Source organism: Lepisosteus oculatus, chromosome 2, assembly GCF_040954835.1.
Source record: "Lepisosteus oculatus isolate fLepOcu1 chromosome 2, fLepOcu1.hap2, whole genome shotgun sequence".
Taxonomy (NCBI): Eukaryota; Metazoa; Chordata; class Actinopteri; order Semionotiformes; family Lepisosteidae; genus Lepisosteus; species Lepisosteus oculatus.
In genome coordinates, this window is record NC_090697.1 from 40,456,709 (window position 1) to 40,469,961 (window position 13,253).

The following is a 13,253-nucleotide window of genomic DNA, read 5'->3' on the forward strand; positions in this document are numbered from 1 at the left end:
GAACTTTAAGAGAGATGTTAAGATTGATAAGTGTACTGTATTTTTAAACAACTTTGATTACTTCAAGGCAATGCTAAATAGTAACACAAATACATCTGTCAGAATTTCCCTATTTATTTTGCTGTACCTGTTCTAATCTAATTACAATGTTGGAAGTTAGATGTGTAGAATTACTTTAGAGGAGTTTCTGCATTAATGTATATGAAAAGAACCCATATAACCACCTTATTCATTTCTCCCTGTAAAGGGAAACAAAACCCTTTAATTTTAGTACAATAAATGCACTTCTACCAGATATTATATCACAAAACATAACTGCCCCGCAGCCTGATCTTGTCAGATTTCAGAGCTAGATCCAGTACAGTGACAGGGAACACTGCTGTAGGAGGTACCTTCCGTGATCCTTGAGATCTTGAACAAAAATCCTGACCATTCGAACATTCAAGATCTCGTGGCACTGTGTATAAGAATTGTGGTATTAACCTTGGAGTCTTAGATAAAATACACTCTCAGGAAAGCCTATAGCAGGTTTTAGGATGATATGAGTTCTCGTTTGTGTAACAGATCTGTTATGTAACAGGGCTGCCAGTGCAGAGCAGATACTGCACTTCAGTTTTGAATTTGTGCCACATCTGTATATGCTTTGGAAGCTTTCAAGATGAAACATTCTTAACATTTCTTAACATTCTCTGGTAGGATGCACTATATTTAATGTGGCAGCGTGTGCTTTTATTTTCTGATTGGTAGACACAATGGCAACCTGAAAAAAGAAGAATTGCATGCAGAGCACTGATTCCCAGCCATGCATTTGAATGGTGCTGACATCAGGCTGATTACTGCCCTCCTAATCTCTTCGTAGGTGCAGCTCATGAAGCACTATGTACCACACTGTGACCTCAAAATCTCACAGACTGAAAAAGATGGCAAAGAAGCTGATGTTCCACCCTGTTAACACTGATAAAGCTAGCCATAACATATTTTTGCATTACTTAACAGTGTAGAGATTGTCAGGTCTTGGATGAAACCTAGCTGCCAAAAGTTTAAGAAAAAAATGAACAGATCAGTGCCCTTCTTTTGTCACGTTAGAACCTCTTCTCAACCAATAACACCCCCACAACCTTATGTCAAAAATAACTTTAGCACCAAAAACAACCAGAAAAACAAAGAAGACAAGTTGGACATACTTAGCAGTGTGTGAACTCCCTGATCCTCTGTGTCCTACATCCAAAGTGCTCCTCTTTTTCCAGTATTTTGTATATGAAGAAATCATATCACACATGAAATCCTTAATTGGTCTAATTACAATGTAGTCCACTAGAAAAAAACAAACAAACAAAAATCAAGGACACACCATTTTGCACAATCTATATTTCACTGAATTCCAGTGATATTTCATCTATGTCAATGTGTCAAAGCTGAATAATATTTAAGACCTGTATTAGACTACCTTGTTCTTTTCAATGTATGTGATACTTCTCACACCTGATTTAGAATGTGATGCTGGATGACAAACTTCTTTATACTGTAGTAGAGTATGTTACAAAATAAATGCAATAATCTGTACCTTGAGACACTGCCATTGAAAGTTTTCAGGTAAACCCTAATATTACTATTTAAATTATAGAAGAATTTGTTAGTGTGAACTTATCCTTTTAATTTGCTATTTTCTTTTAAACATACAAACAGTGAACACATATGTACTGTATGTCTCTACCTAAAGGATTCCCATATTAATTAATAAGTGGCTACCCAGATTATTGCCTTTTTAAATAAAAAAGGACAGAATTCTCCAACACATAATGATCAGACCATTAAAAGTATAATAGAGAAAGGAAGGTTTAAGACAGCAATGAGTTTCTTTCATCTACTGTGTTAATTCTTAATCTTCAGATTTGTTACACACTAAAATTTAAAAACAAACCAGTATTTCAAGAAGTGATCTTGATAACAACAAAAAATAATCATCAGCCTGTTTTATTTTAACCCAGGGATCTCCAGTCTTGGTCCTGTAAGGCCAGTGTGTCTATGGTTTTTCAGTCCAGCTGGGCAGGTTCTTAAATCAGGTTGTTATTGGCTTAACTGGACCAGTGTACCAACTTCTTCCAACTCTTTACGTGCTGGTGCTTTCATTTTACTTGGAAAACCGGGAGATACACTGGCCCTCTAGGAGTTGGACTGGGGACCTTTGCTTAAGACACTCCTTCCTTAAATTTAAACTGGATTCCTAAAAGTGACACCAGGAACATTTTGAATTTTAACTTTTTTTTTTTGTTTAAAGTTTTTCTGTCTCGGCACATGCCTATGAAAATTTTACCTCAAGGTGAACTCAAGCTTTGAAAGCTAGAAATAGCAATGCTATTTAAATTTACCTCTGACTTTTCCGATGGTCTGCCTAGAGTTTCTGCCCATTATAGGAAGCGTGACGATTCCAGTGTCTTTGCCACTTTCCACAAAAGAGGAAGACAATAAACAGGCCGTGCCCACATGACCAGGATGCACATCTCCTTGAACTACTTTCTCACTTAGATCCTCCTACAATGTTAAAACAGAAGGATATCTTCAACTTCCATCACATAACAAGATTAATTAAATATACCGAGTGGCATTAAGGGCATAAATATATATTGGAACTATTATGTACACACGAAAGACCTTAACTACCAATATTTCACCGATTTTGTGACACAGGCAGCTGGATATAGTGGATTGTGAAATGTAAACATTCCAAGATGAGATAACCTCTTACAATGGGACTTTCCAAGTAACCTTCCAAGCTTCCTTCATATCTTTAGACATGGAGATCTGTATGTGAATTGCGAGTACAGTACATGTTAGTCCATAAGGAGACGACTAGCAAAGTTACAGTCACTGCTCGCTTCTATTCTAGCTTATTTTTCTAGTCAGTTCTTAGATTTTGCCATTTTAAATTTTGGAAAGACATTCAAAAATTTGTCTTGCAAAAAGACAAGAACTAGATAAGTTATTTTGCTGAGCTTTCCTAGTTAAAATGTTTCATTCATAGTTATTTTCTTTCAAGTTATGGATCTTCTACAAAGGCACATCTGATGAGATGTATTTCAAGACCAGACTACTAAAACAGCCATCTTAATTTTCTAAAATGAAGAGTGTAAAGATTTTCATAATTTCTGTGAAGCAATTCTAGTCCAAGAACTAAATGATTTTGTCATTGACTTTCCAAATCAAATAGTGATGTTTTCCCTGCACAAACCATACTGAGTATATATTCAGATGACCTTAAAGGCAACCAACCACTAAGGATAATTATCTAAAAGGAGAGCTGCAAGAAAGGTTTTGAAAGGGGATCCGAGTGAAACAGTTTCACCAGGGTAAGGCAATGTATTCACTATAACTGGGCTGAGAATTAAAATCTCACTACTTCTGAATACAAAGTGTGTTCACTGATACCATCTAGTATCTTTGACAAATTATTCCATGTGCTAAGGGTGAATATTTGTACAACCCGATAGTATTTGCACAACCTGATATGACTACAATGATGAAGCCAGGCTGCGTGTGCATTAAACAAATATGTTGGTGATTCAAAAAAAAAAAATGACTTACCTCGAAGAACTCAAAGGTTAGCTCCAAGTTGTCTGGGTCCATGGTATGAATACTGTACTCTGTCCATTGGCTTGGCTCTAGTGCATACCCACAATCTGGCTGAGAATGACGGGATTTATACCCATTACTGCTGATCAGACTGATCTCCAGTGTGGTTGTCATTTTGTTCCAAGAGGTAGGACTCTGCTCATCTTCATCATCTTCCTCAAAGCCCTCCAATGTCAGTTTCAGCCTGGACCAAGTGTAGAAAGAAAATGCCACACATTCTAAAACTATACATCTTAAAACATTAAAGCCAGATATACTCAGTTTGAGTACAACTAACCCATGTTAAGTCATGTTATTGAAGGAGATACCCTCCTTTTTTCCTAGAAATGTCTGGATGAAATCCATGGATCAATTAGCAACAGAAGAACCAAACAAGCTAAATGGGTCAAATAGTCCCATTTCATTTGTAACTACTGTATATTTGTGCTCTAAAAAGAAAGAAAATGAGCCTATTCTGTTAAACTGAAAAAAGTTTTTTATGGAAAATTAATTTGTAAATTATAAAAAGTAATGGAAACATTAAATTGATAACTTCTATCATTTAAAAATTATAATTTATGGAAAAATGACAATTTATAACTAGCTCTCTAGGCATGCATTTTTGGGTTTTTATGTGTGAACAAATACGAAGCACGCATAACTTTTAAAAACACATTAAAACTTGCATCACATTTGTCGCTCAGTATAGTATGTTAGGGTGTATAACCTAGTTTAACCTTTAACCAGTATAACCTGTTCTAGCACACAAAATACACAATTTGCATCCATTTGCAAAAGAATACCACAAATTGATCCTGGACAATGTCAATTTATACTAGGTACAACTGTTTGATCATTTAAAGCTGGCACAAACCATTTTACCTGAATCTTGATTTTTTAAACTTCTTTTTTGTAATAAATAGTGGAGATTTCTCAGAATAATGAAGGCGAAGGCGAATTTCCGTCTGACATGTCAGCCACCCAGAATCTACACACTCCATGTCATCTATAATAAAAATACATTTTAGGAAAATAAAAGCACTTCAAAGAATAGTTTATCTCACTTTGATTGCAGTTTATTGTTGTACATTAGAGTGCCTTTCAAAACTATTCAGACCCTTGCAGTGTATAGAATTTGTAGTTTTAATTTATAGTCATGGCACTCTGAAGTTGCAATTACTATCCATTATATACTGTACACAACCAACTCCACATATTAAAAGCAATAATAATAATAATCTATTTTTTAACCATTTCTTCCAATTCAGGGTGTGGTGGGGCCAGAGCCGATATCAGCAGGCAACACAAGCAAGACAGGATACACCCTTGTCACAGTCTCCTCCTTGCAGAGTTTAGAGGCGTAGATAGAATATAACAATAACGATGGCACAGCCACAAATGCAAAGATGTGCAATGGTGTTTATTACAAGGAACTGTTTCCAAACTAACCAGGAAAAAATAAAACACAAAGCTATAGTACAATAGTATATACATTAATTACTATAGGAAATTTGATTGTTGTAGGCAGCTCCTATTCTACCCCACAATCCACTTTCTCCTATCTCCCCTCTTATCTTGAAGAGCTCCTTTTCTAGGTTAAACTCCTCCCCCTAGAATATTCCACTATAAAGCAAAAAATAATTTACTAAATAATAATCAGAATTCTGATATGCACAATTCTCCATGAAGTACACAATTAAACAATGAACATATTATTACCAAAAATAAAATATCATACTCCTTTTATGTACATAACTGTTAAGAAAATACTACCCCTTTTAAATGGTATCTTTGTACAAATCAATCCATGCATGCGCAATCCTGAAACAGGCACTACTAAGCCAACCCCTGTTGCCATGCCAAAGATTGGGTCCTACAGGTTTGCAGGAGAAATCATTTTGCCGGTGAGAAATCCAAACAGCTTATTTAATGGAAACACGTGAGTTGATTTGGTTCATTTCACTTCAAAAACAAAGGAAAACTGGTGTTTGGCTTGTGTTAATGTTTAATTTTGGATAATACGGAATCTCCAGTCACACCCTAGATAGGATGCCAGTCCATTGCAGGGCACACACTCACACCAGGGCCAGTTTTCACAGAAGCCAATTAACCTATTCATATGTTTTTGTACTGTAGTAGACAACCAGAACACCCGAGAGAAACCACGCGAGAAAGGGGAGAATATACAAACTCCACACAGAAAGCACCCAAGGTCTGGTATTGAATGCAGGACCCCAGCGCTGCAAGGTAGCAATGCTAACCATTAAGCTACCATGCCACCCTTAAGAAATAATTAAATAGATAATTAATTTAAAAGAAAGTCACGATAAAGTCATGATGCTACAAAATATTCAAACACTTTGCTATAGCAAATCCTAATTAAATTATAGTAGGTGCAAAAAATTACCCTAACAAACCCTCAGAATTTCAAGCAAGAATTAAACCATGACAGCCAGAGATCAAAACAATTAAGAGAAAGTAAGAAGTGGAATCTGTATCATACAAATCAGAAACTACCTAAATCAGGCTGTCCTTCTAAACTGAACAACCAGGCAAGGAGAAAACTGGTTTGACATGCCACTTTAAGGCTAACACCAACTTTGAAAGATTTCAGTGGCTGAGATGGAATAAAAGGTCAACAACTTGACAGTCATTCCACTAAGCAGGCCCATATGGCAGAGTGGAAAACTCGTCTCAAGTTTGCAACAAAACATTTAAGTGATACTGTAAACATGTGGAAATATGTTTTGTGGTCAGACAAAATTAGAACTTACTGCTGAAAACAAAAGCGTTACATCTAATACAGTGCATCACTCAGTCAACACTATCTTGTTGGTGTGAGCCTGGTCAGTACCTGGATGGGAGACCTCCTGGGAAAAACTAAGGTTGGTGCTGGAAGAGGTGTTAGTGGGGCCAGCAGGGTTTGCTCACCCTGCGGTCCATGTGGGTCCTAATGCCCCAGTATAGTGACGGGGACACTATACTGTAAACAGGCGCCGTCCTTCGGATGAGACGTAAAACCAAGGTCCTGACTCTCTGTGGTCATTAAAAATCCCAGGGCGTTTCTCGAAAAGAGTAGGGGTGTAACCCCGGCGTCCTGGCCAAATTTCCCATTGGCCTTTACCAATCATGGCCTCCTAATAATCCCCCTCTATGAATTGGCTTAATTACTCTGCTCTCCTCCTCACTGATAGCTGGTGTTTGGTGAGCGTTCTGGCGCACTATGGCTGCTGTCGCATCATCCAGGTGGATGCTGCACATTGGTGGTGCTGGAGGGGAGTCCCCATTACCTGTGAAGCGCTTTGAGTGGAGTGTCCAGAAAAGCGCTATATAAGTGTAAGCACTTATTATTATAATTCATTATTATTATCTTTACTGACACATACAGTATGGTGGTGGCAGCATTATGTTTTAATAATTGCAGAGCTGTCAAGACTGATAGGGACATAAGTACTAGTATTAAATACTAGAAAACAAGATTTAGACCTACAATTGGGATAAAAAATGCCCCTTTCTGTGTGAGCAAATAAGTTTTGAATAAAATATTAAGTTTAAACTTTTTATATGCATAATTTTGTAATATCATGAATTGGTGCACCATAGGGAAGTTTGCATCCTAATGTGAAGGTATTGGATATAAACAAAGAAATGGTTGCAGGATATTGTTGCTTTGGGTTGAATGTATGAAGTGCTCACAATGTACTCCTTATTACAGTAATTAAAACTTTAACAATATTAGTATTGTACATCAAGAGGACATATGTTTTTCTTAGCCTGAAACAAAGTATGTTTGAATTAAGAATCATCTTTTTTAATTCCTGTACAGTATAATATTTAAACAAATTAAACATGATATTGCAATATACCTCCAAAAGTTAAAATAGGTAGCTACATCAGCATGGGTAGGTTTATTCCATGCTGAAAAAAAAGAAACAATATTTTGGCTGTGGAGCCTTCTCCAGGTTTATTTCAGCATGGATTAAACCTTTACCTCTTCCTTTGCTACCTCCAGAAGTTGATATAAATTATACCTAAATAAGCAATACTAGTCTGCCATTCATATAAAAGCACAAGGTTAAGATGACAGATAAGATACTTTTCCAATCACACTTATGCAATACTTACTGTAAAAACCAAAATGTCCATCATCGACTACTAGCTCCAGTTCTGAAATGTAAGAAATGTAAGATAATAATACCCAATTAATATTAGAATAATCTGAAGTAAAGGAAAGAAAGACAAACATAGCAGAGCATTTGCATTTATAAATGTTAGCTTTTGGGATAAAATATAAAATATTTAAAGTAACTAAGGGTACATTGTATTACAAAACATTTGCCTCAATTGAGTGTTGTCTATAACACAGGCTGCTTTGCCATATTAAAATGAGAAGCCTTGACAAACACAAAAACAGAGCAAACAGAAACATGCCCAAATCTGGTTGCTTGCCTTTATGAATTGCACAGAGCCCAAAGCCAATGACCACGCAAAAAAACATTACATATGTATTTCACTGGCATGACTGCTGCCATCACAAGTCTGCATATTATCAGCCCACTTACTTTTAAATTACATTTGGATTGAGGTTTTCTCGACTGTCTATAAAAAAGAGGTTACCAGTGGCAGTCATATGTTTTATACTGATAATCTCTTTTATTAATTAAAATAAATGTTTTCAAGGGCATACTATCACAATAAAAATAAGTTCCATAAGTATTTTGTAAGATTAATTTACTGACAATTAATTCAGATTTTTCCAGACAGCAACAATAAAAATATGAAATAACCATGAAACAGACTTCCTAGGAGGCACGTAATGAAGTGTACAACGTACTTGACTGACAGCCAGCATCAAAGGCAACAGTTAAGGTCAATAATCAGGACTTAAATTGTATTACAATGTTTGACTTTTATGTTTACAGTAAAGTAAAAAAAAAATTGGTGATGCTTTTTTTGTTATTTCCCATTTGTAGTGCGCAAAATAAAACTCACAGTGATCAAAACCCAAGCTTGCTTTAATAAACAAAAGAAGCCAAGGCCTGCATTAGACTTTAATTAAAACTTTTTGAAGACATGATTGTCATAAAGAAAACCACAGCAAGCAGAAGTAAGAAACTGCAAGGTATTTAAGCCATTACTATTATTATTGTAACAAATCAAGACTTGCCTTTTTGCAGGATGCAAGATAAATGTTGACCTATTTGCTGTAAAAGATTGAGTATAAACACCTTCTGAATACAAGTCTATCACTTAATACTACTCAGAAACTGAATACAACTTAGAGGTACTTAAAGGCATCTAGAGTAATGGTGATCCATAGATCCCTTTTCTACATTCATTTACCAAACGACTTCAGTATTAGTTTTCAGAAAAAAAAATGTTAATTGAGACCACAGACAAACTTTTTTTTTTTAAACTGAACTGTTCCAGAAAAGACGATTTGCAAACAAGAGATGCACCAAAAACAAAGTTGAAGAGATGTCTGGATTTGCAGTTCTGCTAAATCTGTGAACTAAATTAAAACCCTAAATTCTGAATTGGGGACATAATTACTTTATTTTAGTGTACGTACATAATTACTTTATTTTGGTTTCAAACACAGGTCACCTTCAACAGTTTGTTGAAGGTTAATGATATATCTAGAGGTTATAGTAAACATTTTGAATTTAGACGTGTATCTCAGTGCCTGCAGAAAAGGAAGTGCAAGTGGAAATAACACAAGCATCTGTTATTTAAGTAAACTTTGATTTTTTAAAAGTCAAATACAAAAATAAAAAAGGTAAATATTTTGTTTTTTATATTCACTTTATTCATATTAATATATAGCATTGTGTAAATATTAAAGATAAGAAAAGTAAAACCCTCTAATTAAGTAAGGTTTAAAGAACAAGCTCCATTTATCACTGTTTGTGAAAGAGATTCTGGAATAAATTTATGCTAATTTTTAGTATACTGAGCATCAAAAGAAACATCACTTACAACAGCAAAAGAAAAAGTTAGGCAGGACTTTTTATTGAACAGGTATCATAGGCAAATTATCATTTATCAATTGTTAATTATCATCAGCAAAAGGTAGACTGTTAAAATCACAGACTTGCAGCACACTGTAAATAGAAAAGCAATAGAACAGAATATAAGAAGCAACATAGGTTGTAGATACCACAGTATATGCAGGATTCCTCTTGCACAGCTTCCACAAGCATGTGGCTGTTTACTGTTTTTCAATCCCTAGATAACACGTCATCCTACCTCATCGCACTAATGTTCACTGGGGCTCAGAACTGACAAATAGGGCATCCACAATGTAACCGACACATTCTCACCATGCAAGAAAAAACATCTGTTACATAAGCAAATATGTAACATCCTGCTGGAATGTTTTAATATCTGTTCTATCCATGAAGGTAGCATGGGAGGCCACAGGACTTCCGTCAGTGTAGAGGCATGTAGTCATGCTGGCATCAGTCACCACAAGTGGAGTTCTTTATAGTCTGTAGTTATTACATTTGGACCTCCCTATTGATCTTGGACTGGTGTCATGACTTTTAGTCTCCTGCTGACCCATGGCCTAATGTTGACAGACTGAGTTTGGGTTTATCATCCTTCCAGGTTAGAAATTACTGGCAGCAAACATCTTAGATGGCAAGCAACAGTGTGCTCACCTATTTCAGTTTTTGACATACTGAAAACACAAAAAGATTAATTTCTTCTTTGGTATATCGGTTCCTTTCTGTGATCTTATTTCTTGATTTTTTGCCAGCCTGACATTAAACAGGTTCAATCACCTGGGACCAAAATGCCATCAAAAACATGTAATGAACATCCATATCTTTATTATTTATTCTTCTAAAAACAAGCATTCATAGAATGATCAGGATTATTTTGATGCTCAGTATATGTATTGACACAGCTGATGTTGTGATGTCTGTTACTGGGTAGTCGAAGCAAATCAAAACTATTTCAGCACTAAATATGATACTTTTACATATATGTATTAAGTATTTAAGTGTGTATTTAATGTATTCTTTAACAATTATAACTAACATTTTAAAATATTTTTTCTGTTTTCTATGGTAATAAACAACTGCACAAATAGAGGCTTTTTTCAAGTACTCCCACATCCACTCCTTAGAAATTCCAGCAAAACCATAAACGTGTCATACACTTTATCAAAACCATGCAATTTGTATATACCTGAAGTGTTCAATGCTCGTGGATGTTGATGGGTCTCCCACTTACTGACTATCACTTGACATGGATCACCTGCATTCTGCAATTCCAATGTCAAACATGTTAATGATAAAAATCAATATTCATTCTTAAGCAACATAAAATGTTCTAACAAAATCTGAGCTCTAACATTTACCAATCCATCAGCTGGTCAGCCACACAAAACTTAGATTGGAAAACTTGATTAATAATTAGGTAATATATTTCCATTTCAAGAAATGTAATGCAAAAAAATCACTTTAATCACACTTTAATTTAGGGTTGAAAAATTAAACCAATTGAAAAATTAGACTTTCTTAACGGTTACATCAGTTCTGTCACATTTCTAAAAACAAATACAACATTTTAAAATATATTTAAGCATATTATTTGCTACATTTAAAACATTCCATTTATAAATATATATGTACGGTTCATCAAAACAATAACTGCCCCCTTTACATCTTCTGCATTTTTGTACTTTTTTGCCATTGAATTTGAACAGACTTTCAAGGGGGTCCTAGTACTATATAAAAGAAGTCCGGGTGAACAAATAACACCAACAACTTTGCTGCTAGTTTCATGTATTTCATAACCAAAATCATCTAACATGCAAAGTTCCGGTGTGCCAAAGTTAACACCCTCTTAGGTTCAGTATATAGTTGCACCACTTTTAGCTGCAATAACTATAACTAAACCCACCCCGTAATTGGTGATCAGTCTCTCACATCGCTGTGTAAGAATTTGGGCCATTCCTTTATGACAAGCTGCTTCAACTCAGTAACATGAGGGTTTTCTAGCATTTCGAAAATTTGAAAAGGGATGAACACTTTTTCACTGCATAAATGGTCACCTAATTGCAAGCAGCTATATCATCCTGCAACTCACAAGTGGTAACCCATTGAAGCTGAGCAGGCGTGAGCCTGGCCAGTACCTGGATGGCAGACCTCTAAGGTTGCCACAAGAAGAGGTGTTAGTGGGACCAATAGGGAGCACATAGTGTTGGTTCTAATGCCCAAGTGTAGTAACGGGGACACAATACTGTACAAAAGGTGCCATTCCTCGAATGAGATGTAAAATCAAGGTCCTGACTCTGCCCTTTATCAGTCATGGCCTCCTAATAATCCCCATCTTTGAAATGGCCATACAACTGTGCTCTCCTCTCCATTGACAGCTGATGTGTGGTGAGCATAATGGCACAGTTTGGCTGCCATCGCATCATCCAAGTGGGGGCTACACATTTGTGGTGATTAGGCCAATTAATTGCTTTCAGTGGAGGTTTCAGGAAAATGGGATAATAATAATGCGTTACCAAAATCTTGCTCCCCAATTTGCTACATCTGGACTTAATTCACGCCACTATTTCTCAGGGCCAAGGCTACCTCTGTGATCAATAATGAAGATTTTGGGTATGTGTGGTACTCCATATTATGCCATAAGTTACAGTGTGAGAATCAAGGCAGCTTTCTTTGAGTCTGCCATACACTGCCATGGCAAGCATATTAAGCAGCCAGATGGTGAGGCTGGGTAAAGATTTAAATTATTTCATTTTCTATATGAGCTCTACAAGTACTGAGAACAAAAGACAATTACCATTTTCAGTTCAAAGTTGACTGAAAAGGGGACAAATTTCATCACCTGCACACATTTTTACCCTGTTTGAAACTTATGAAGGTTAACCTTTCCATGCCTGGATCAGATGCTAAAATTATATGTGAATTCCAAGAATTTCTAGGGTGCAGAAAAAGGAACAAATCCTCCACCCATTTTCCAACTGCTTTATCCAAAAGGGGAGCGAGAGCCATTCCTGGCAATCAACAGGTGCAAAGCAGAATACACATACATATTCGCGTGGGTTTGCTCTCACAGTCCAAACACATACTGGTAAGTTAATTGGCTTCTGGGAAAATTGGACCTGGAGTGAGTGTGTGGGTATTTCTGTCTGTGTGTCTGCCCTGCCATGGACTTGCATACTGTTTTGGGTTTATCCTGCCTTGTGCCTGTTGCTTGCTTGGGTAAGCTCTGGTTCTCCTGCAGTTTTGTATTGGACAGTGTGGTTAAAAGATGGATGGGTATGTGCACCTTTTAATAATTAAGACTAACTTTTATGTGCTTACCCCCTCTCACGTAAAACAAAATAAAACTACAATGAGAGTGTAAGTCAAAGTACAGTAATGAATAAATAACTCACCTTGGATTCTAGAAAAAAGCCTTTAAAATAGCGATAATTAGAGAGGGTCCCTTCTGGAATACTGACTGTTCTTTTCCACAAAGTTCTGTTGGAAGCAAACAAATAACTTCCAATTAATATAAAGTAAAAAACAAAACAAAACAAAAAAAGTATTCAAAAAATGAACTAAAAGAGTGACTTGGATCAAAGGCTTACATGCACACAGAGTATACCTGCTAGACTGAGACAGAGCTAGATCACTAAC

The 13,253-nt window shown here is 36.0% G+C and overlaps 1 protein-coding gene across 2 annotated transcripts in view; it reads right to left on the reverse strand.

Annotated features, from left to right (window-relative positions):
- gpcpd1 (glycerophosphocholine phosphodiesterase 1) overlaps nt 1-13,253 on the reverse strand; it is a 44,762-nt gene that overhangs the window by 26,465 nt on the left and 5,044 nt on the right. For both annotated transcript variants that reach the window (XM_006625937.3, XM_015350999.2), the window contains exons 4-10: nt 13,010-13,094; nt 10,804-10,879; nt 7,735-7,776; nt 4,492-4,615; nt 3,583-3,814; nt 2,370-2,532; nt 1,185-1,314 (exon numbers count right to left, since the gene is read on the reverse strand). In XM_006625937.3, the coding sequence (XP_006626000.2) occupies nt 1,185-1,314; nt 2,370-2,532; nt 3,583-3,814; nt 4,492-4,615; nt 7,735-7,776; nt 10,804-10,879; nt 13,010-13,094 (852 nt within the window). The remainder of the gene's footprint in view (nt 1-1,184; nt 1,315-2,369; nt 2,533-3,582; nt 3,815-4,491; nt 4,616-7,734; nt 7,777-10,803; nt 10,880-13,009; nt 13,095-13,253) is intronic.